At 37.7% G+C, this 24,378-nt stretch overlaps 2 protein-coding genes across 4 annotated transcripts in view; both read left to right on the forward strand.

Moving 5' to 3' along the window:
- Positions 1-5,648, forward strand: part of KIF6 (kinesin family member 6) — a 155,761-nt gene extending 150,113 nt beyond the window's left edge. For all 3 annotated transcript variants that reach the window (XM_033055553.1, XM_033055554.1, XM_033055556.1), the window contains 2 exons: positions 1,294-1,400; positions 4,219-5,648. In XM_033055553.1, the coding sequence (XP_032911444.1) occupies positions 1,294-1,400; positions 4,219-4,235 (124 nt within the window). In that variant the 3' untranslated portion in view covers positions 4,236-5,648. The remainder of the gene's footprint in view (positions 1-1,293; positions 1,401-4,218) is intronic.
- A 3,874-nt stretch (positions 5,649-9,522) lies between these two features.
- LOC116994704 (potassium channel subfamily K member 16-like) overlaps positions 9,523-24,378 on the forward strand; it is a 28,018-nt gene continuing 13,162 nt past the window's right edge. Inside the window, exons 1-5 of the mRNA XM_033056607.1 lie at positions 9,523-12,008; positions 16,423-16,537; positions 17,068-17,234; positions 19,576-19,741; positions 21,001-21,229. Of these exons, the coding sequence (XP_032912498.1) occupies positions 11,796-12,008; positions 16,423-16,537; positions 17,068-17,234; positions 19,576-19,741; positions 21,001-21,224 (885 nt within the window). The 5' untranslated portion in view covers positions 9,523-11,795 and the 3' untranslated portion in view covers positions 21,225-21,229. The remainder of the gene's footprint in view (positions 12,009-16,422; positions 16,538-17,067; positions 17,235-19,575; positions 19,742-21,000; positions 21,230-24,378) is intronic.

A 24,378-nucleotide genomic window follows, 5' to 3' on the forward strand; every position in this document is an offset into this window, starting at 1 on the left:
CAAATCACTCTACTTCCAGAAGTTATATACTTATTGTGCTCAACGGTTCTGGCTATTAAAGCCCTTAGGAAAATACGGTCAAGTTACTATTTTTCCTACTACATTAGTAAGAAGAAAGCACAAGGGGTTTTTTCTTTCATTTTCCAAAACAATCCATTTCTAGAGCAGAAAAAAATCATGGAAAATCTCATCCCACAAAACCTAATGTTTTAAATTGCATTTGGGTTTAAGAAAAGTAGATGAAAAATAGAAGCTAAAATGGAACTGTGGGGTTTTAGTTTTTATATTGTTGCTAAATAAATGAAAATCCATCAAGAATAGTCCCTCATTAGTGTTCTGCAATCACCTTGTAAATTACATTAAAATAGGGAATTTTAAATTCAGAGTATTTTCTTTGTTTTTTCATCTTGGTTCAAAAATGATTCAGCAACTGAGAACTTAATTAGTAGCACGAAGACAAGGATATTAGACTCCTGTATATGTCTGTCACACAAACCAACTACTGCTACAGTCAGTAAAGAACAGTGAAAATAACCATAAATTATAGAGGTAGGATATGTAAAAAAAAGGTTTTGCCTTTAGTTCCACGTGTCCTTCTGTATTGTAATTTTTTGTCACTGCATTTCTCATCTCCCAATTAATTTTTAAATAAGGTTAAAGATGCAGGTGGAAATTCTTACCTTTCTCATCTGATTAAAACAGCTTCATTGTACTACATCATCTTACACCACCAGAGGATCTGTCAAAAGCAGTCATGAGTCAATGATTTAACAGCACAAGTACAAGAGTTCAGCTGGGACTGGAGACTCAGCAACACAAAGGATTTGAGTCTGTCAGGAGATGTCCTGAGTGCCACGTGATTATTTACTTCTGTGTGTGTATGAAAACTTAATTCCCCCACAGTAAGCAAAAATTCTATTGATCTGTTCAGATGTACAGCAGCCTGAAGCAAGCAAACACATGGGATAGTCACATCCATCATTTCCTTGGTAAACTCACTACATTAAGCTTTTCCACTTAGAATTAAGTCTTTGACTGAGCACTACGATATTTTTAACCCTTTGTGAGAGGGTCTGTAGCTGATAAGGAAGTAGCCTTCCCACACTAAAGAGATAGTAGCTAGTCTTAGGAACCTACATAAGACTATTAAGAAGTCCTGAGATCAAGTGTCTGCTAAACTGCCATATCTAACAATGCATCTAAGAATAAAATCTTTAATGGTGAAAAAAAGAGGAGACAGAAAAATTAACTTTCTCACTCATTTGAATCCACATGCATACTTTCTTATTTCAGGACCCCACCAAGTTCAAGTACATCTATTCCTCTGACTGGAGACAGCCAGGCTGATGCTGACATCCTAGCTTTCATTAAAGCAAGACAGAACATCCTGCAAAAGAAAGGTAAATTCTGCCAAATAAAAGGATGCCAAACCAAAATCTCTGTACAGCATTTTAAAGCCAAAATAGCTTTAGTCGATATTATACTGAGGCAAGTGAGAACTGATTCTGGCTTCAGTTATATTACATTATGTGCTCAGCTGTTCTAAACATTTGAGGTTCTTCACATGTATTTCTTAAGTAGCTCAATGCTGCAGTGCAAAACTATGAAGGCTCTGTGTTTTACTAAGCCACCATCAGTGAATGTGTAGAGCATGCATGGCTGTGCAACCTGCACAGTATATTATTTCACCCTTAAGCAAATGCATTTGAATTTGGTAGACTTTCTTTACACTATCTGTACTGGTTTTCATCTGGTACAAGTTTAGTTGTAAAACTTGAAACCAAATAAATATTACTCAAATGATTGCACTGTACCCCTATCTCAGGAGGCAGACTGGCCTACTGTGCCTCACAGAGAGTATGTCCTTAACAAGTATTTCACTATGTCAAGGATTCAAGGATAAATGAAAATTTCTATGAGCATTTGTCATCAAATCAGGTACTGAGAGCAATCATAGGAAGGTAATAAAGTTCACTCTAGAGTGTAGATAAGCAAAATTGGCAGGAAGCAGAAAGCAATAAATAAACAACAGTGGCACTGCAAGGTAGCCTAAAAGTAATTTATCATGATAAAGAAAAATGACTTGTGCTTTTTTTTTTTTTCCTGAATAATAGTTTTCAGTGGCAGCAACCAATTAGACAGAATATGAGCGTGTTAGTGGTTACTGAAGCAATAACTTTCCATCAGCACTTCAGTGCTGATGACAGCATTTTTCAGCAAGCTATCTGCACCTGGCAGATGGTGTTAGCACTGTCACAAAGTGGGGCTTTGGTATCACACTGCTTATCAGAAAACTGTCAGGTAAACACACACTGGCTGAAAAAACAGCCTCCCTACACTCATCCAAAGCAAACACCTAGCACACTTAGTCTTTGGGATCCCTTTTGTCTTTATTTAGAAAAGCTGCTGTCAGGTTTCTTTTGCAAATGAAATTAAACTGGATTTATAGGCAGCTCATCAGAAGAAGGTTAGAGATAAATGTCTTACAACAAACATTTTGGGCCTTCAGAAGGTCCAAACCTTACTCAATCTGTGATGTGGAGTAATATAATTAACAGAGCACATCTTATCCTATGATCATCTCCTAAATCACACCATAACAAGAATGTCTCTCTCAAATGCCTTTTCCATCCTGTTTGTTTTCAACCAGTGGCTATCACCTGGCATCATCCATCAGTTTCAGAAGGGACTAGATATTATCAACATTGACAACTATTTAGACCTCAAGTCATAGAAGGTATCCTTACAGAAAAAAAGGACAGTCAACATTTAAAATTATTCTGAAGTTCAGTCAGACAAGATAAGCTGCCCTAAGCAGATGAAAAAGGAGTGGAGTAGCATTTGATCATCCTGGCAGTGTAGGGCTGGATGACTCAACAAATTGCTAAACAGAAGCAGGAGAATAAAAAAATAAAGAGGCTATGTCAGTTCAACAAACATGTAGGGACCTGATGTGTCACAGACAAGAGACAGCTCAGCAGCAAGTCCTGAGAAGGATTTGGAGTCAACCTAGCAGATAAAAGAAGGCTTTTCTTCCTTGTGAGGAAAAGGAAAACCTTCCAGATTTAATGGATGGAACCACTGATAGCAGGAACCATTGAGAAAATAAAGTTTGTAAATTCTAATTTAGCAGGACGAAGGAGGAGAACTAGATGGTTTTCTTTTAGGGAATGGGGCCATGATGTCCCCATTCCTGCCCCCATAAAGAAAAACTTTCAAATGCAAAGTAGAGTTAGGTAGAGAAGAAGAGTAGAAGAGTGTAGTCTCACTTCACGCTTTGGGGTAAAAACACTGTGTGTCATCAGTCACAGAACTTTTCCTCAAGAAATTTCAAGCATATGAAAAATAAACCAAAGAGAAATTTTTTGCCCAGTGCCATTAAGCTGAGTCACTTTCACACAGAATCTAAGTGTGCTGAGTCCCGGTTTGGTGCTCTGTTGCTTCCTTACCAAACTCTCTTCAACTGAGATGTTCAACAATCCTTTCTACATTGGTATGCAAATGTATTCTCTCTCTGCATGACTGTTACACACACAGTGCCCTGCAGGAAACAACATGAGGAAGCATAGGGTCAGCCAAGCCAAAGTCTGCTGGGCTTAACTGTCAACATCTTTACTGCTCTTTCCTTTATTGATCCTGACCCTTTCAAACTGTTATATTAGCATCTCAGAAGCAAACTGAGGGCACTACTACACACTAGAGGGGAAAAAAAAAAAAAAAAAAAAAAAAAAAAAAAAAAAAAAAATAAAAAAAAATGAATAAATGTGTGCAGAAGCCAACAAAGGGGAAAATAAGTGGAAAATAAATAGAAAGCGTGGGAATTTTCAATATCCTTAGTGACAGTAATGCAGGAGTGGGAATGAGAGGTCTCAGTAAAGATTACCTCAGGGACTGTGAGTTATTACCATTTGCTTTCTAAACAGAGTGGAATTAAAGCAGGTACATTCACAGGCCTTGCTGGGATTGTTAGAGCACTGTAATAACTACACTGGAAAGCCTTTTAGAAAAGGGCTACCTGGCAAACATGCTTTTGATGCCATGTTCAGTGTTGGGGTAGAGAAATGAAAATGCAGAAAAGTAGATGAATGATTTTTGTGTTTTAAAAGATTTAAATTAAAGAATTTTTTTCTTTCTTCTGTTTTGTATTTCTGAAGTTTTTTTTAAAACTGACAATACTACATGAAATGTAGTCTAATGTATTTTTTTATCTCCTTTCAGGCTTGGGGAACAAATGAAATTCTTGTCACAGTCCACTATCTCCTTTTAGAAACAGTGAAAAACCTTTATTCTTTCCCTTCCTCTTCTGTTTAGATACAGGTACAAGTAAGTACTTAAGATGTACAGATTTAATTGGTAAGAGTATATAAATTGTCTTTGACAGCAAAATCTATTTCTCTGACAATAGGTATTTGAGTATTGCACTAGGTATCTTCACCCTATATTAACAAAACTGAAACAGCTAATCAGGAGCTTGCAAACATATTTGTTTAATAGAATTCATTGTACTTTTCTAAATTTTAAAACTATCTCATGTATTATTGTTCTTATACATCTTTAATCTAGGAAAGGCTTATTACTATTGATAGGGTTTTTTTGCATCAATTCGCATAAGGCTTTGTTAATTATCCCTATTGACCATCAAGAGATATCCATTCAATAACAGTAGTTATCTGGGTTATAAAATTCCATAAGATTTCGTTTGAGATTTTTCCCCCTCCAGGAATAACAATTTTCATATCAGATTATTAGAATACTGAGATTGCATTGTATTATAAAAAAGCAAATATATTTTAGAAAGTAATTCTAGAGTTCAAAATTTCCTAACTGTTTTCTTTTATATTTGAATTGATTAAATGTTGTGCAGAATGGATTAAATGTTGTGCAAAATGCACACCCTTCCAAAATACAGGTTTCAGAAGAAACAACTACACATAATAGGCTTTAAATAAAACAAGGCCAATACTTCTGAAACACCAATGAGATGTGAAAATTTAAATGCATTTATATCTTATATACAATGTAATTTCACTATTGACTTGCTACTATTTTATTGTATAATATCCAGTTATGAAACAATTTGTTTTACACACCAAATTAAAATCAAAATGCAATGTAAAGTACAGTCTTTCTCTGAGATATGCATACTACATTGAAGCTGTCACTTTTCATGCTACTGATAATCTTATAGTCATGCATTTAGAAGCATATGGGTTGTTCACATAAAAATAAAAAAATATATTGGCAGAAATCACATATTCTCAAGGATGTATATTTGCTTATACACATGCTGATACTTATTAATTCTTTGTCAAATTCATAATTATACAGAAGCACATGGTGAATTGCTGTGTTCAAACCTACAGAAGATATGTTTGTCAGATTAACAACTAATATGCAATCAATTTTAAAATATTAAAGTAGTATCCTTTTTTTGCATTTTTATTTTCTGTAAAAGTCAATACAGATATTATATAAATTGGTAAGCTTTAGCAGAATTTAATACGTGCAAACTGAGATAAAAGTCAGACGTACTCTTGCTTTAAGAAGAGTTCAAGGATTTGTTCAGAAGTGGAAAAATCCACAGGCCTTCTCCCTTTTATATGTCTGTTTTGTTGGAGACGATATTAAAATGTCCTTCTTTCAGAATTTTTATCTGTCTGTCATTATTTTTCTTCTTCTCACTCTGTTATACATAAGCACTGTATTAAATATGCACTGTATTATTGTTCATACAGCTTTGTTGAAGAGAGCAGGGCCACATTCCTGCTTCCATTCAACACTGCTAACTGAAGAAGAGCCACAGGTTCCAAAGTGTTGCAGGGTCAAGCTACTGTCTTTTTTGTTTCCAGTGAAATATCCATTGTGGTGAATTTATTTGAAGGTAGCTGAAAGGGAATCACTGGTTCAACATCTCCTTCCTTGTGACATTGGAGCATTTCCAATAGCTTTAAGTAATTGGTTAAAAGAAGGATCTCAGTACTATCTTCACATGAGTTATGTGATGCTGCTCCTACTTGATGATTCAATGCTCTGGTCTCAGTTTGCCACACATCTCACTTAGAGAGAAAATAATTCCCTGGTCTTCTGCTTCACTTTTTTTGGCCTATTGAAAATTTTGTGACAAATTCAATCACTGATTGGCAAAATGCTCTAAAATTAAGATTATACCAGGCACTTTGGACAAAAGTGCATCCAGTAATAGAAAGCCATCTAAATACATAAAATCATATAAATAAATAAATTATTGCATCTTTTGAAAGTTTTCATAAGATCATGTGGAAAGAAAAGATTGCTCATTTAGTAAATAATAGTCTTAAGACATAAAGCATTCTCTTTCCTTAAAAACTGCTCTTCTCATCAAAAATTGCCTTTTGGGTTCACAGGAAAATTCAGGTTGGAAATTATCTTAGCAGGTCTTTAATTCCACCTCTTCCTCAAAAGAGCATGAGCTACAAGATCAAACCAAGCTGCTGAGAGCTTTTTTCATTGTAGTCTTGAAAACCTCCAGGAATGGAGAGCACATAGCCTTTCTAAGCAAGTCATTCTAATGTTTGACTGTCATCGTGACAAAAAGGTTTTCCCTAATGTCCAGCCTGAACTTTTATTTTTGTCATTATGTCCCTTCCTCTCACAAGCCACACTGTCAAAAGCCTGGCTCCTGCTTTTGATGACTTCTTCTCGGGTGCTGGAGGGCTACTTCTCTAAGTCTATGTGGCTTTGTGAAAGCATTTATTGCTTCAGGAAATTTTCGTTGGCCCCAGATAACCAAAGTTCCTTCTTTTACTGATCTCTCTTCATATAACTTCAATATTAATTTGAAACAACTCAAGCATTTACTACATTGAAGAAACAATCAGAGGCCCACCTTTATCCTGGTCTTGAATCCTCTCTAAGCCACCTGTAAAACAGCATTGCTAAAGGATGGCATTCCTCATGCACATCTCACTCCAGTCAATTCACTTGACATCTAGTTGGGTTTGGTTCAGTGTTCATATGGTAAATAGAATTTATTTCTTATCTGCAACCAGAATAAAATATCAAATTATATATATATATATATATATATATATAATTTTTTTGTTGTTGTTTTTTTTTTTGGTGGGGATATATTGAAGAAGTAGCCCTAGAGTTCTAGATTCCATATAGATATTTAGATATTTCTGGGATTAACTGATGCCAGGCATTGTAGATGATTTCATCTTTTATTTCAACACATTTCCAATCTTCTATATAATTAATTTCAGAAGACACATATCCTCTGCTGTGTTACAGCACTGTAGCTTCTGGGAGGCTCAGGATATGACCCAGATTATAACAAAGGCCAAGGGATCTGTTCTCATTTATGTTCAATCTGCCAGGGCTCTGTACACAGTCTGGACCTGCATTAGTGAAACCCTTGAGCTAATCAGATTTTGGCTTAGACATTTCATTATTTCCTGGCCACTGCAACTTTCCAGAGAGCTCCAAGAAGTAAATGGCATAACCTTATGTTGAGTTTATCTTTCTTGAAAGATGGACATGCCCTAACTCAATCTCCCTCTGTCACTCCTGTGTTTTTTAATAAAGAAGTTTTGAAGAAGAATAATGTGGTTGACATGTGAAACAGTGTAGGTATATCATGTAATATATACTTACCTGGTTTAATCAATCATGGGATGCCAGTATTTTATGTCAGTAGAATGAATTGAGGGCATTTCAATGTAATAAAATGTTACTGCAAACATACAGCTGGTGAATATGAATGCCAAGGACAGGAACAATTGGAAATGCTTTTTTAGATATAGCATATTTGGTAGCTCTATAAAGAATTGGTTTGTCTTTTCAAAGTGAACTTTTAATAACCACAGCAATGAAACTGCTGGTTTTATGTTATTTCATATGATTCACTTTTGTTGTTGCTTTAATCAGTGTTAAACAATCTTTTTCTAGTATTTTTTCTTCATGTTTTCACTTCCTACAGTGTTTGCTTTGGACTCCCACCTATAAGACAAGTAAAGTAAAGTATAGTGGTTACTATCCATGCCTTGATTTGACACCACCACAATAAAACTGAAGATTCCTTTTCTCTTTTCCTTGAGGAAAAGCTCAGGAACGGCATCTGAGATTTTCTAAAGGTTACCTTCAGTTCATTTTAGGGAGCAGTTGCAGTGCTTCATTTGACACAAACAGTAAATTAAACAGATACTTATATTTGTGGACCAACAGTGGATTTACTCAAATGCATCTATACAGATAAAGAACAGAAACAAGGTCTACCTCCAATGCAGTAATTACAGAATGCTTTTACGTTTACAATTACAGGAAACTTTTTCTTCCTATGGAATCTGTCTGAGAAAAATACTATTGAAATCTTAGCATTCTTTATAATATTTATCTGAAAAGGCTTCATGTTTTCACCTATGTAAACACAAATCTGGAAGTCAAAATAATTGGTTTAAATTTGGAGTGAGAACAAAATCAGAAGTAAAAAATTGACAGATGACAGTGTCATGCTGAGGAAATGCAATGGTTCTCTTGTTTATATTTAATATGGTTCTAAATTAATTTCCTTAATTCTCTGCAGTGCAGAGTTTAAAAGTCATTCAAGGAATAAAACAAATTAAAATAATTCAGTATTTCCTTGTACAAACTGTTCAGGCTGAAATGCTTTGCACGCAAAAGAATGAATCCCCAGATCTTTGCATCCACTTAGTCAACTATTTCTTTACAGAGATATTTCCGCAGAAAAACTAGTCCAAAAATCATTCTCCATCAGAAGCTTGATAATAACAGGATGAGTCAAGATATCTTTCAACTTATTTTATTACTTAATTTAGAAACAGCTTGTTTGTGTTGATGTTCTGATCACAGTGGTATTTTTCTGGCTTTTGAAAACCAGTGAAGAAAGTGAGCAAACCATATCAGTTATTTTTGGATTATCTTTTATTTCACATGTGTCTGTGTTGTTAGGGGCTGTAAGAATAGGTAAAGTATTTGGAGAACACTGAATCTTTTGATTTGCTCCAAGTAATACATGAAAAGTGGTTATTACATTGATTGTAAACCAGGATGTCATTTTGGTATCTATCCTTTCCAGAATGGCTCAGATTTTCTATAGGAAAAGCTGAATCCTATTGGGTCAATCAAAGTGAGAAAGAAAGTGAAGGAATTATCAAAGAGATCATATCCAGTCCTGGATTCAAAATATGTTTTGTGAGAAGTCATTCCCTAGCTTTGAGACCAGATGCACTCTTACGTTCTACATTGGCAGGGAGCACTGGAAGAGCAGGACCTTGGAAGAACAGTCCTAAGAAGTTCTTGCATTCTGCATTTTTTTATTCCTAAAGTTTGTGAACTCAGGTTTTGTTTATTTTTTAATTAGAAGAGCATTAGAAAAGCAACAAGAGAAATTAAGACTAGAGTGCGCTTTGTCATGTTGTCATAAAAAGCGATCTGCTAGTATTGTTATTTCAGCACATTGTATATTACATCTTTTTACCTGGAAGCCAAATTTAATTTCCAATGTGGTAAACCATGCTGAACTCCCTCTTCAAGATTCAGAACTTGCACAAAAACCATAAATCTTCAGTTTACTCCTAAATGTATATATTTAGGTTTCTTTTTTCCTGTGGCAAGGCATAATTTCTGGGCTGCTGCACAGATTCTGGCTTTATTTGGTTCCTATATTGCAGCCTGACACTAGAGGGGGAAAGAACCAAACCAGTAGGAATAATTGTAGTATAGAAATAAGCACACTTTGATGATGTTAGTGACTCAATTTGCAAAACCTTAGAAAATTAAGATCCCAGAAGTAAGTCTGAGTGGACATTTTTTCTTATGGCACAATTTATACTGCCAAGTTTGTCAGCTGGCATGCTTTGTTGATCTGAACTGAAAGAACAGAAGGGTACAAAAAACTGATTATGCGCTGTATTTGTTCATTTATATCTTATTGTTCCGTATTCTTAATTTTGAAATGTCCTGCAACTGAGAAAATTTGTCCCAGCCCAGCTGATCACAATTCCATGGTTTGCATCCATCTCAGAAAACTAGCAAGCTGGCATTCATAGGTCCGATCAACAGCAACACAACAGCTGGATCTCCCACCACAGACAGTCCTGCCAGTGCAATACCCCAGGCTTGTCTACCCAAATCACTGCATTGGGAAGAGAATAACAAGCTGTACCTTTTAGTTATGGAAGTCAGACACACGACTGATGTTCTTGTTAGATCCTGTGTGGGTAAACGTCATCCTTAGCACAGAATAAGAGAAGCCCTTCCATCCATGATAATAAGCTGGGTGTCTCAGCTGATTCAGATCAGTTTGCTTTATAATGTTGTTGCAGTACTTAGTAATATCAAAGCTACTATAACTTCCATCTCCCAAATATTTGCTTTTTCAGCTGAAAAAACCACCAGACCACCAAGGCTCTGAGTCCTTGCACACTGCACTTCCCTATTGAAATCTTTCTGTTCTCCTACTCACACTGACAGAACAGTCCCAGACTGTCCAGGATGGTCTCCTGGGAATTATCCACAATAGTTTTTACTTTTCAGAATGGTAAGTGGGCTTTTGCTGCTGGTCAGTCATCCTCCTCTGAATAATGGCTGTCCCCAGTACAAATGGCAAGTCCAGGGATTTTCCCAGACACAGATATGAATGAAATAATTTTTCAGTCTTGTTCTGTGAGCACTATTTCTTGTTTGAAGATAGATGTAAAACCATATGAATGCCAAGCAAAGTAGGGATATCTATATTCAGAACTGCCTTTGGGAGTATAAGGGAGTATGATAACGAAATTGCAGCCCTAGCCACCTGGCCATCTTCGTGTGTGTGTGTGTGTGTGTGTGTGTTTGTTTTCTTTCAGAAGCAGTGTGACACAGGTGACACTCGCCATAAAGCTCTTCCTACAGAAAAAAAATGCAAGCCCAGCTCATTTCTAGCACATGATAATTATTAAGGCTCCCATGAGTGAAACACTGATACTTTTTTAGCTAATGATTAACCTTAAGCCCTCCTTCCCCCTTAAGTATTTGGATTAAAAGCGCAATACAGAGACTGAAGGCAGTAGGCATGAGTCGTTTGTTCTCTAACTCTGTGGACTAAAGGGTGGAGTCATCTGACAGGGTTCAGGAGCAATAGGCCAGGCAGTGAGGGGATTGATCCTATTAGGACTAGAAAAGAAAGTGATTCTGTTGTGTGACCAAGTTGAATTCAGGATGTTTATAAGCTTCACCATGCTGGTCTTACTGGTGCCAGCAATGTTTGTATGGTACAGACAGCAGCTATTGACTTTTCCATTTATTCAGCTCCATACTCTTCTTTCTTCTGGAGAGTCTGCGGTAATTAGAGAGTTTAGAACATTTTGTTGTACAGAAGCCTAGTGTTTCGAGTAGGTTTTACTTGTCAAGACTTTAAGAGTCTATCTGTGGCTCTATATTCATATGACCTGGGGTAAGTCATATAAGCACAGTTTTGATTCAGCTTCCCAGACGGGAAACCAATACCAACCTCAGAGGGCTTTATTCATTTGAGATCTTTGGATAAAAGCTAATAGAAGAAAAACACTATGATTCACACTCTTATTCAGCTATAAATGTTCACCCTTTATTTTTGATAGAGAACCGATATGGAGGGATAGAATTTCTCTGTTAGTCTCGTTTTGTAAGCCCTGATACCCTGTTTTATTGAAAAACTCACCAGGGCAGTAGCTGGCAACATGGGTGTGTGATTCCTGGGTGTTTTGGGTAGGTAACATCTTGGAAAAGTAACCTACGAAGTACTGACCAGGGACTGGCAAGGGCAGATCAGCAGCATGCCCCTCCTCACCATGCACAGCCAGCAGATCAGCTGGACTCCACTGCTGGTACTGGGGTACCTCTTTTACCTCCTTCTGGGTGCTATGGTGTTCCAGCTGCTGGAGAAGCAGGCAGAAACACATTTTCGGGACCAGTTCCAGCTGGAAAAGCTCAAGTTCCTGCAGAATTACACGTGTTTGGACAGACAAGCCCTGGAGCAGTTTGTACAGGTAAGAGGAAAGGGTTCCCATTATTTTGGCTCAAGCATTATTTTCATTAAAAGGAATTATAAGACTGGGGCCAAGCAGCCAAGCATTATATAAAATGATCAGCTGTCCATGATATTAAATATCTAACTTTATAAATAACTCAAGCCCATTCATATACTTCTTTATCTTGATCTATGGAACTACTTTCTTTCCACAGTCAGGAACTCCCATAAATACAAGAGCATCTGGTGATGCACTTGTGCTACATTGCAGTAATTCTGCAATAGTAAATGCAATAATAAACCAACTTCATGGTTCTCATCTCCCTCCATTAATAATAATTAATTATTACTGGAGATTATGCATGGGGGAAAAAAAACAAGAATCAAACCTAAAGAAGTAGGTTGCCCTCCCAAGGTTCTCCAGTCCAAACCTGTGCAAATTCTGCCCTTTTGTACTGGAAATTGTCTCCTACCTTTGAAGGTGCTCCTGCACTTCCAGGCCAAAAGAAAATATAAAGTCAACCATCACAAACTGTGTTATCTATCATTTATAAGAAGAGATAAAGGGCTTTTGTAGAATACGGGTTATCAGTTAATGACAGCTTCAATTATGTTTTAATCTTTTCCTCAAAACTGGCTGGAGACAAATTATTAGACCTTTCCTAATATTATAGTTATATTCTCATAATAATACTGCAAGAACTGGACAAAAATCCTTGAACCTTGAATCCTTGAGTTTCTTTGTGCTCAAAACATACCCAGTTGCAGAGCTGGGTGCCTAAACAGTTTGAACTCTTTCTACCATGTCATTAAAACTGATAAAAACTCAAAACAATTTGTACTGCCAAGTCAGAGGACTTCCATGAAGGTACATGATTTTGATCAACCAAAAGCCCAGACTTGGTATATGGTTTTAAGTGAGCAGTGAAGTTCAGATCAGAAAGGGTAGAAAAGGTGCCCAAACCTCTACATCTACAAAACCAATGTTTTGATTACTAATACTGTGATATATTACTTGTGGAACATTGGGCATTGGCCAGAAAATGACTAGAACTTTCAAGAATTTACATGCCTTAAGACATGTCTATTTTTTTCACCTTCATGACTTGGTGATATTACCTGTCCTTCACTTATCTCTTTGATAATGATTGCAGAGGTGAAAACCCTGATTCTCAATCTAAACATGTGATACTTTATGGGGTTGAAAGGTTTATTTAAATTTCCACTAGCCTCAAAACATTAAGGGAGGTCACATGTGTCCAGATTCTTCTCTCTCTGATTCCAGTGGACTTTTAGGTCCACTGCCATGACACTCAGAGAATCACATTTTGCTGCTGTGTCTCTGCTGAGTTAAATACAATTTCACTTGTAAGCTGTTCCAGATAAAACCGGCTGAGGGCACCAAATCATCCACAATGCACCAAGCTTCAACGTACTGAGACTTGGTAGTCCTCAAGGTATACGTAAGTGCAGGTACTGTCTGACCTATATGTTGCTTATAAGAGCTGTTAACAAATTTGTCTAACTCTTATTAATATTAGACAACACTAGTCTTCCCATATTAAATCTCTAATGCAGGAAAGCAGTTGTGTCTCTTCATGTTTCAACTATATGTTTAAGGTGGCCTGTTTATCATGTCACAAGTCCACATGTCCAGTCTGAAAAGCCACAGTAGCTAGACTGCAGTGAGACACAGCCCCCAGGCTCAGCCCATTCAGCTGACAAATATAAGATGTCCTGTCTTAATATCCATTCTTTAAACCTAAATCCTGCAATGTGAGATTAAACACAGATTTTTTTTTTCATTTCTATTATCACTTATAATGAATTACCACTTACAATTCATTAACATTTGAGTCTATTCTGCATGAAACAAATTCTTGTAACTCCATGTCAATATACAGCATTGGTTCTGCATAGCTAAAACTGCCTAGCTGAGAGATGGCTCTGAGCTTCAGCTCCTAACATGAGCAGCGTGGAGCTTTGGGACAGTGCAAATCCAAACTCTTTTCTCTAATGCATCTCTGGTGGATATACTTCAGTCAGGAAATTATGCCAGTCTGACAGCATAACTGAGAAGCAGATGCATTAAGGAGTCTATGTTTTCATCATGTCCATGCTTTTTCAGTCTCAAAGGACATGATATAAATAGATTATAAATTACATTATAGATTATAAACAGTATAAACTAACCAAAAGGACCAAATCCTTGTCTATGACCACAGGTGGCTGCAATGTGCATTGACAGAGGGATAGGAGCAGGAACAACAGGCAGGTTTTATTCTCTCCACATCCTACTATAGCTTAATGTAGGTTTCATATTCTTATTGTAAATTACAGCACATTGTTTTTACGTACTGACATACTGACAACTTCTCTCCCAAAGGTAACAGCTAATGTTAAAACCATTCAGCAGCAGTCATAACCCTTACCTGAGCTATAGATGGAAGGAGCCAAGTGTCATTATAACTGCCCCACAGGAACCTGTTTGTTGGGCACCAGGATGCCATTTCATTTACAGGGTTCTTTCATGGGGTTGTACTTAACAGCATCAATTATGCCAAGAAATCTGGCCTTGTCAGACTGTGTGTGAAAGGTTCGACATTCAAAGTTGCCTTACTCTTCTGTGTTGGCTCTCATGGTGTGGATGTAACTCCTGTAAACTCTTGTGCATTGAAATTCATAGAACTGTCAAATGTTCCTTACGAGAATAAATTAAACCTGTGCTTATTTCAAAATACTCACACCTCAGTACCTTCTGTGTGTCTCTTCTAAGCAGCAAATGAAATAAGTACAGTAATTTCACGACCATAAGGCGCACCAGACTATAAGGCGCACCCCCCGGGAGTCGGCAAAATTCGCAACTTTGTAGATCAGATAAGGCGCACCGGACTATAAGGTGCACTTTTTTTTTGCAGCGACGCTCTGCCCCCAGTTCCCCCCGTGCGGTTGCTGGCCGAGGCCCTGCCTCAACCCGGCAGCCATTGGCCCCCTGGCCCGCCTCCGCCCGACAGGGGAGGTACCACAGGTCCCTGGACCCGCCTCCACCTGGCTGCCGTGGCACTGCCGGATCCCCCCACGGCTCATGGCTCACACTTCCGGGGTGGCAAGTGTTGCAACTTTGTACATCATATAAGGCGCACCGGACTATAAGGCGCATTTCTGGGTTCGGGGGAAAATTTTAGTCAAAAGGGTGCGCCTTATAGTTGTGAAATTACTGTAACTAGAAAATCTGACTTGCTGAATTCTTCTCATTCTAAGAAAAGGCTTTTAATGGATAATGCACAGTTCTTTGTCATATTGAAACTAAGCTCTGGTGACACTTCAGTCATGAGGTCCCACATGATGATGTTCAGCAGCTCTCTGATAAATTTGACAAATGCTGTAGAATTTTTTACTAAAGGAATCAAATTATCTACTAAGGATACTCAGTCCACCAGTACAGATAAGCTAATATTGCAGAACCTGTCTAAAATCAGATACCTTGTAGCAGTTAAGTTCTCTAGAAAAGCAATCTTTCTGGGAGTGGTTAATGTTTGAATCAAGAAAGAGTATCTTTTTGGGACTCATAATCCTGGAACCAGCTAAAGCTGGGGTTGCTGTTGACTCCTGCGCATGTCTTGCATCGTACAAAGTCTTTAGAAGAGATGAACAAGTAATTCCTTCAGGCATTTCGCAAAATCACAAAGGCTGTGATTAGCCTTTGTAAGGTATGTGACAAACAGGGGATTCTTAAAATCCCAACCACTGAGCAGAGGGAAACCATTCTCCCACAGGAACACAATCTTCATTAAAGCAGTTGACAGGATATTTGATGCAGTAACAGTAATTTTTTGTCACACGGTAGTTTTGGTCTGGTAAGAGTTGTCTAGAGTAGCAGAGAATATTTTACTAGTTAATCTTTCAGACTAGGAAAAGCCTTAATATTTGCTGAAAATTATATGGAAGTCATAGCCAAAAAGAGTAATTAATCCTGACTAGCACTTAAATGGAGGAAACAGAAATAAGCATGTTCCCCATTCCCCTGCCCACAGACGCAACTATAAATTTACATGCACCTAAGTTAAAACTTGAATGAGATGACTAGATTACAGAAGGAGAGAAGAGCAACTACTTTATTTTTTATGGCACAACTTGAATTTTTTCCCAGTTTGATCACTTTGGGAAATCCTCCACCCCCTTCCCATTAGACTCCATCTAGCTGGAGAACATATCATACTTTAATGACCTGTTTTCCTGTAGCAAGAGTTCAAGTTCCTGGCCAACTCTATTTCCAAGTTTTGCCACGTCAGCAGAAGTTCTTTATAGTCCAGCTCTACCCTTTTATCTGCACTGTTTATCATTCTGCTTGCTCAAGATGGAAAACAGTGTTTTCTTATCTCTATTTCTGACATTCTTTCTCATCTCTGCTCCTTTGACCTTTTCCGCTTCAGGTCCTCATGGAAGCATGGGAAAAGGGAGTCAACCCAGAAGGAAACTCTACAAATCCCAGTAACTGGGATTTCAGCAACTCCTTCTTTTTTGCAGGAACTGTTGTCACCACTATAGGTGAGGTACTCTCTTTCCTTAAAAACTGGTGTTTCCTCCAACTGCCCTGTAAAGCCCCCAGAAATGTGTAATCAGTGGTCAGAATGCACCTGCAAGACAATCAACTACAGTGGGTTATGGTTTTCTATTGGTTTCCAATTATGCCTGTTATTTTTCTATATACAGTATTTAATACTCTCAAAAAAGCTGAGTGCCTACTTGGTACATGCAAGATCATTTTGTTCATGGACAGCACATCTTTAGGTTGCTTTGAAGCACTGAGTTGCACTCACCACAAAATAAGAGATCTTGAGAAAGTTACAATAGTACATGGAAGAGTAATATTTTTATGTCTTATTTTTAGCTAGCAGTAGTGAATGCAAAAGGCTTCATCATAAGCAATGGAAATTTGCAGATTGATTTAATTGCAGAAAATCATAGATCCACAGGTTCCTGAAGCTTAATGTAGTTGAGCTTCCAAGTTTATGGACACTCTGTGATGCCTGAAGCTTGACTGTAGAGCCTTTTCATGTTTTCTTCTTTTTTTCCAGGTTATGGTAATCTGTCCCCCAGCACAGTGGCAGGGCAGATCTTCTGTGTGTTTTATGCCTTGTTTGGAGTGCCCCTCAACTTGGCCTTCCTTAATCAGCTGGGGAAAGCTCTCAATGCTCATCTGCTTACCCTGGAAAGATGGGTGCAAAAGCCAGGGCGTGCTCAGGTACAGGGTCAATTTACCATTTGTTTTCACTATTTTAAAACTTGTTAAAATTCTTTTCTCAGATAGCTGCTGTTCTTAGCTTAGGTTTATTTGTGTGAACGACAGCAGTTACGTGGCCCTCTCTATCAGAAATTTGATACACTTAATTTACCTACAATAGCTGTAAAGCTATAGGCTTTTGTTTGAGGGGCCCTGGATTCGCCTTTTTAAAACCTTACTCAGCAAAACCATAAACCTGGTGACCTTGGCAGAATACGTGCGTGTATACACATTGCCAAATCAAGTTCTTATTCTCCAGCCTATGCCAGCATGTATCCAGAGTCTAGCTCTACACTGTGCAAAGCAACTTATTTTTATGGCCTAATAATCTGGCTGGAATTAGCTTTCCTGTTAGTGCCAGTAACTGAGCACTTCTTTCCTTTCCTTTTCTTAAAATGCAAATACTCCTCCTTACTTACAGTTTATTGGTGACTCATTGAACAAGTCCAGATATTGTTTTATAAGAAAAGCACTGATGGAAATGGAAAATGGAAATGGAAAATACATGAAGGTCGTTTATTAGAAAGTTAGTACAGGTTTCTGAGAAAAGGTTCAATTAATTAACCCCTTCAGTTATGGAAAAGGGAGATTAGATATGTGAAATATGTTGAAATATTTCAGAGTTCTGGCACAACTTCTTTCTTTTACATTTGTAAAATCTCTCGGGTCACTGCATTCTTTATCTACAATGGGAAAGCTATAAAACTACCATCAAATGCAGATTTGGATTATATAAGCAAAAAATTCTTTAGCTGCATAACCTCTGCCTGTTCCCCAAATACATGCAGCTCTACCACCAGAAGGATTTTATTGCTAATACAGCTGCATCTTTCCTGAGATTTCTGATAGCAGCTCAAAGATGTGGTCTTTTTGTTTTTCCTTTTTCATTCCTGAGTTAACACCTCATTTCTGACAGAACTCCTATGATCTGACAAAGCTTTGGAGCTGTATCTTCTTGTTCGCTCTGAAAAGTTTATTCAAGGAAGTTGGTTTATCTCCTTATAAACAGAATTTTGTCATGCTCTGGGAAATAAATTGCCATCATTCTTTGTTATTCCTGACTTACTGTTCCAAACATTGCAGGTTTATACAAGAAAGTTCTCAAAAGACAGGTTAAAAAGTAAAATTGTTCATTTCGGTATGCATTTTTATGCAAAGTTTTTTATGTAATTAAACACTATTACAGTACTGGAATTAGCAACAAGTGAATTATATATCAACTATAATCATGTCAATCAGTAATTCTCAAACTGCTCTGCAAGTAAGGCAAGTATTATTACACAGCTAGAGAGATATGGCACATAATATAGAAGTGACTTGACAAAGTCACCCAGTCATCTCAAGCCAAGTTTCTCAAGCTCAAAGCATTACTTTTTATGTGAGATAATTCAGAGAGAGAAATTAAAGCATGATATCTGGACCTTTCACTTTATAAACAGTGGTTTGGCTTTTCATCCCGTCACAATAGGCTCATTAATAGAAAATCATACTCCAGTTTGATTGCCCTTAAGGGCATTTTAAAATAATTGCAATGAGTTTGCATCAGCCCCACACATCATTCGTCAAAAGTTCACCAGAATGTGTCCCCTGGAAACCCATGAGCTCCTGATCATTAGTCCTAAACTCCTAAAATCCCTTCAGGACCCATCCACTGACCATTCTTTGTTTCTATCTACTGCAGTCACATATACAGTAACTTATCTCCCCAAAGGCAAATGTTTGTCCTGAGAGGCACAGATCTGCCCTGTGCTGACACAAACCAATTCTGCTCTGAGCACTTCTAACTTAAAGATGAAAGCAGGCAAACTGACTTCACTTAGGTTTCATCCAAACATATATTTGGCTGAGCTCTTGCAAACCACTTTATAAATCTTTGGAAGCAGTCATAGTGAAAAGAACCCTAATTTGTTCTTACCAAACTTTGTTTCATGAGTTATGCAGTATGTGGTATTTTCCTCAAAGACAAGAGCTAGAGCATCTCTACTTGAATTGAAATTGTAAAATGAGTATTTCATTCCAATGGCTGTCATAGTAAGTCTGAAAATATGACTGGAGCATTCTTAAAAATCCTCCTTTTTTTCTTAATTTTAAGATTTTCTTTTTTTCATGGTTAGGTACAATATCTATGTGCAGAGTAAACAGTGAGCTCAACCTACGGACATGGAAGCATTTCCTTATACTTTTTTTTTGCCACGGCTCCCAAGTGGGGTGGGTTTGTGATTGAAGAGTAAAACAGACACAGCAATTTTGACAAGACAACTGCTCCATGCTTATTAGGTGCCATCTTCCTCTTCTCTTTCAGGTGGTTCAAACACTGGCAGTGGCCATCTTCCTGACCACTGGGACCTTGCTTTTCCTGGTATTCCCACCATTAGTCTTCAGTTATGTAGAAGGCTGGAGCTATGGAGAAGGCTTTTACTTCACCTTCATCACCCTGAGCACCATTGGATTTGGGGACTATGTAGTAGGTAAAAAAGAACATGAACTGGATTGAGCTTTGTGGAAATTCATAACTCTAGTATAAAACTAAATGCTGGGAGCATAGATATCCATTCCACTATAGATCTGGTCAAGAGTGAGTTCAGCCAGACCAGTAACAATGAGATAATGTATTATAGAATATAAGCATTTATATTTCTCTTGACAGCCAACCTGAAAGTCACCCAACTCATTTCACACATGCCACTGAATACTTATTCAACAGTGGCTGTGTTCAGGTACAAACATTATCAAGAGTGAAAGGTGGAATATAAATAAAATTCCTTTTTCAGTATTAAGTCTTTGAACCACACTGTCCTAACACTGACTTGTTTTAGCAAGTGCCTACAAGTCCCAACAGCAAATCATATCAAATATTAAATAATCAGTTCTTAAAATGGGGAGATTACTGAAAACCACAGAATGCCTCTGAAAGAAAACAAACCCAGTGACATTACATAGTCTTTAGACCTCTAGGTTAAGAATGTCATGGTAGAGACGCATGAGGGGCTGTTTTTCCACACACTTATTTGAACAAATGCATAATCTTAACAGATTATGTCTAATATGTTTATTTGTTAAAATCACTAGGGTTTCTTACTTCACAAGTAATAGCTCTCCTAGAGGTCATAACTAAGTAGCAAAAGGAGATAAAAATGAATCCCATGCTGAATCTGGCACTATGGAGTTTTATGATTGTATCAGCTGCACTGATTGTCTGTGCTGTGGAAATCAGCTGCACTGATTGTCCATGTTGTGGAAATATCAAACCAGGGATTAAGATTCTCATAACCACTTAATTAAAATGGCTACATTTTCCATATTAGCCAAGTGATTGTGAATCCCAGGTAGTGAGGTAGCATCATCCTTCAAAAAGCAATCACTGCATCACTGAATTGTAGCTTCTTAAGTTATCTGATATGCCCTGTGTGCCTTTTGAGTAAAATATGGTTCAATATTTAATTTACAAGATTTTTTTTCCTTTGTTGTTGGCTAGGAACCATTGACTTTGAGCATCCCTGACTAATATTAGATATGGCTATTTTCATTATATAGCCTCAGCTTCAGGGATTTCATGCTAACTGTGCTAAGCCTAACTGGACACTTAACATGAAAAAGAAATCTATCTGCTGATGGATCACACATGCTCATTAACATACACACATTTGCAAGGAGTGGGGAGAGTGTATGAGTATGTATGTTTAGCAGACCAAAGCTGCCAAGATAAACATTTTCCTGGCTTTTTCAGGCACGAACCCCAACAAGCACTATATCCCTGTGTACAGGAGCCTAACTGCAATATGGATTGTTTTTGGCTTGGCCTGGCTGGCTCTGGTCTTCAACGTGGGAGCTGACTTGATGGAAAGATACCTTCAGCTAAAGTGGCACAAGTCTGACTCAAGTTTGGCAGAAGGAGACACCACCAAGTTGGAAGATGAACCTGAGCAGCCTAGAATCCATATCCCTAGCTGAGTAAGGTAAAAAGAAAGCAGTCTTGAAACTGCATCTTCCATCTGTATCTTACACTAAGGGACCTGTGAATTATACTGTGAATAAAGAACTAAACAACAGAGTGTGGATTGTTTCCTAAAGAGGAAATGTTTCACATAGGTGGAAATTTCCATGCTCTGTGTAGGCATCAGCCATTTAAAACCCCAAGGAAGGAGCATACATGGTAACACAACTGTGCCAGGATTCATTTTACATTTCTCATTCTAAGGCAACTTCCCCTGAAGTAACCAATTATTATCCTTTCTCTTTCTCTAGTGGCATTGAGTTCTTACAGTCACTCATTTTCAAAAAAATCCAGAGTGATTGCCTCCCAACTTCAATAAGAAGTCATTTCATCAAGAATCTCAAGTGGAAATAGTCAGGTACAGAAATCATTCTTCATTTCCAATCAGAAAACAAACAAAACCACAGAGGTATATCATCAGTTATGAACACCTGCTTAATGACATCCACCCAATTAGGATTCAGTTGATATTATCTGAAATGAACAGCTTTCATATAAAATGACATAATTTCTTTATGTTCTGGGCTAAAATGCTTCTCTTTTAATTGTGAGGAAATGATGTGTCTGTCCAGCCCTGCCTGGATTATTACAATTTGTCTCAGAGCAAACTGACAGCTCAAAGCATGTCCTTATCATTTCACAGATACCTGAAAACAGCACTTTAAACTAAATCAAAAAGCAAGGAGACATCCTTATTTCCAGCCAGACCACAAATACCATTAGAGCCCGGAATTTCCTTTCAGCCAGTTCATAGAAGAGCAATTATACACTATACAGAACTGTTGCTGTATGTTTACTCTAAATAAGGCCAATAATAAATTCTTGCATTAAATCTGATCCTCAGTCAGGATTGTGTGATCCATCAGAAACAGGGAGATTGAGTTTATCCCACTTATTCTAAGTCAAAAGCAGCAGCAGCCATCCCCAAAGGAGCTGAAAAGTCAAAGTACATATACACACCTAATAAGGGACTAGTCACTGAGATGCAGCTCTGCATTCACAGTCTCTATTAAAGTAAACTCCAGAAACTTGATAAAACAATTATCCATTCATTTGGGTACCTGCTCACTTATGACTAACATGTTCCATGGGTATGCTTATAATTATATACACACTGCTATTTATTCAATAGTAGTTTATTATATAGTAACCATCAATTAATCCCTTTGAACTCATTTATAAGTGAAACTTTAATGTAAAGGATGAGTGAAATATGGCTGGGTATGTAGACTAGCCCCAAGCTACCGTATGTCTGACAAACTATAGGAACATCAAATGTCAGCCTTTCACCAGCTGCTTTGATATTTCATTTTGGAGATGTGTTTATAAAACTTGTAGAGACTTGTGTAGGTCACTAATTTTTTCCTTCATACTTTCTGAGCTAGATTTTTACCTCTGAGGAGGGTCACAACAGAAGATTGTCCTTACACCTGACAAGGTGCATGTTTTCTTTGCCAGTTGCTGACTCCTGCACAGTGCAGTGTGGCTACTCAAATCTGAAATGCTGGCATATAAGAATTCTGGTTATGGTTTACTCAACTAATTTAAAAAATTAATATTGAAATGTGTATCCCATCCAAGATTTCCCTCATGTCTTACCACTACCTACCTCACAGATTTTTATCTCCTCGGTTTTTGCACTGATCTTCCTCTATGCCCTCAGCTATTCCCATAAATTTATGCAATAGCTTTCTCTGTAGACTTTCACTGAGAGCAGCCAACTCTCTCCTGTCTGGCTTTTTCTATGTTTGAAAATCTCACGGGAAACTTTGTGTCTCAGTATTTTCTGTTCTTTGGACACAGTGTTTGCACTTGCACTTGTTAACATCATCACCATCACTGTACTCTGTACCTGCCTTAACACCATGAGACACTTTTGGCCTCTTTATGTAAAAGACAAAACTGAAGTTCTGCTGACTTCTCTATCTAACCTGTTTTCTTCACCTTGCCTTTTTCCATGCCTTCTGTACTTTATCAAGTCACAGTCAGCCACAACACATGCACTAGTCTAAAGGTGATCCTATCCAGTGCTTTACACCATGCCGCATGCCATAAAAAATGATAAAGAGGTTTATCAGGGATAGAAAGCACTTACTGACAAAGTGTTTCTTAAAATTATCCTTACTTGACATCTGACCACAGGAAGTTTGGACTGTTTTTACTGCAGTCCAGAAAATTGCTTCTGTATCTGATACTGATTTTGCAAAGTAACAGCAAATGGTGAGATTACCTCCTGGATTTTTTGCTACTGCTGTGTTTACTAAAGCTGACAGTAAGCTGCAGCAGTTCTCCAGCTGCCCAATGGAAGACTCAGAAAGCTACCTTTAAATCAAGCATATGGCCATGTTGGAAGAGAAATGAGAAGGATAGTGATGCCCTCTCCTGTGCTACATAAGCAATAGAAATTTCTTGCTTATTTTGTCAATTTTTCAAGGTTCTGAAAACCTCCTAAAGGTCAAACACATCTATAATAAAAGTTACTTTGACATACATACTAGGAGCACTGGCCCAGGTTTTGAGCATGGATGGACCAAGTGCTTTCTGGTAGTGTTCCTGTAGCAAAAACGTGGTCATCAAGTATCAACTGACCAGCTAAGAAAAGTAAAGCGGAAGAACTGCACAAGCACAAGGACTTGCTATGAGCCAGAGGAGTACACAAAAGGGATCCTTTTGGTCTAATAATCCATTTTACCAGTGGTATATTTCTGCCTATAATGGAGAGCACACATGCTCAGCTCCAAGCATGGAAAACAGCACTTTTGCAGCCTCTGAGCGTGGCTCTGCAGGCTGTGCAGAAGCAATAGCAGTGTTCATCTGTGATGTGGAAAAGTAGCACTTTGTGCTGAGCAGCTACCACCTGCAGTCCAGGGCAGGACAAGAAGCAAATGTCCTTCCAAGTTTACACTCACCCTTTTAGCCTACTCAACAATCCTTTCTTCATCCTCAAACATACACGCTGTCCTTCCAGACAACACCAAACTATCATTGGCAAAAATTTGAGCTTTTCTCCGTGGAGATGTTAATAGAAGTGATGTATCTGAGAATACTCAAGGAAACAGCCATTTCAATATTACATGATTCTGTAAAGACTTGTTGTGAATCTTGATCTCT

Source organism: Catharus ustulatus, chromosome 3 (genome assembly GCF_009819885.2).
Source record: "Catharus ustulatus isolate bCatUst1 chromosome 3, bCatUst1.pri.v2, whole genome shotgun sequence".
Taxonomy (NCBI): Eukaryota; Metazoa; Chordata; class Aves; order Passeriformes; family Turdidae; genus Catharus; species Catharus ustulatus.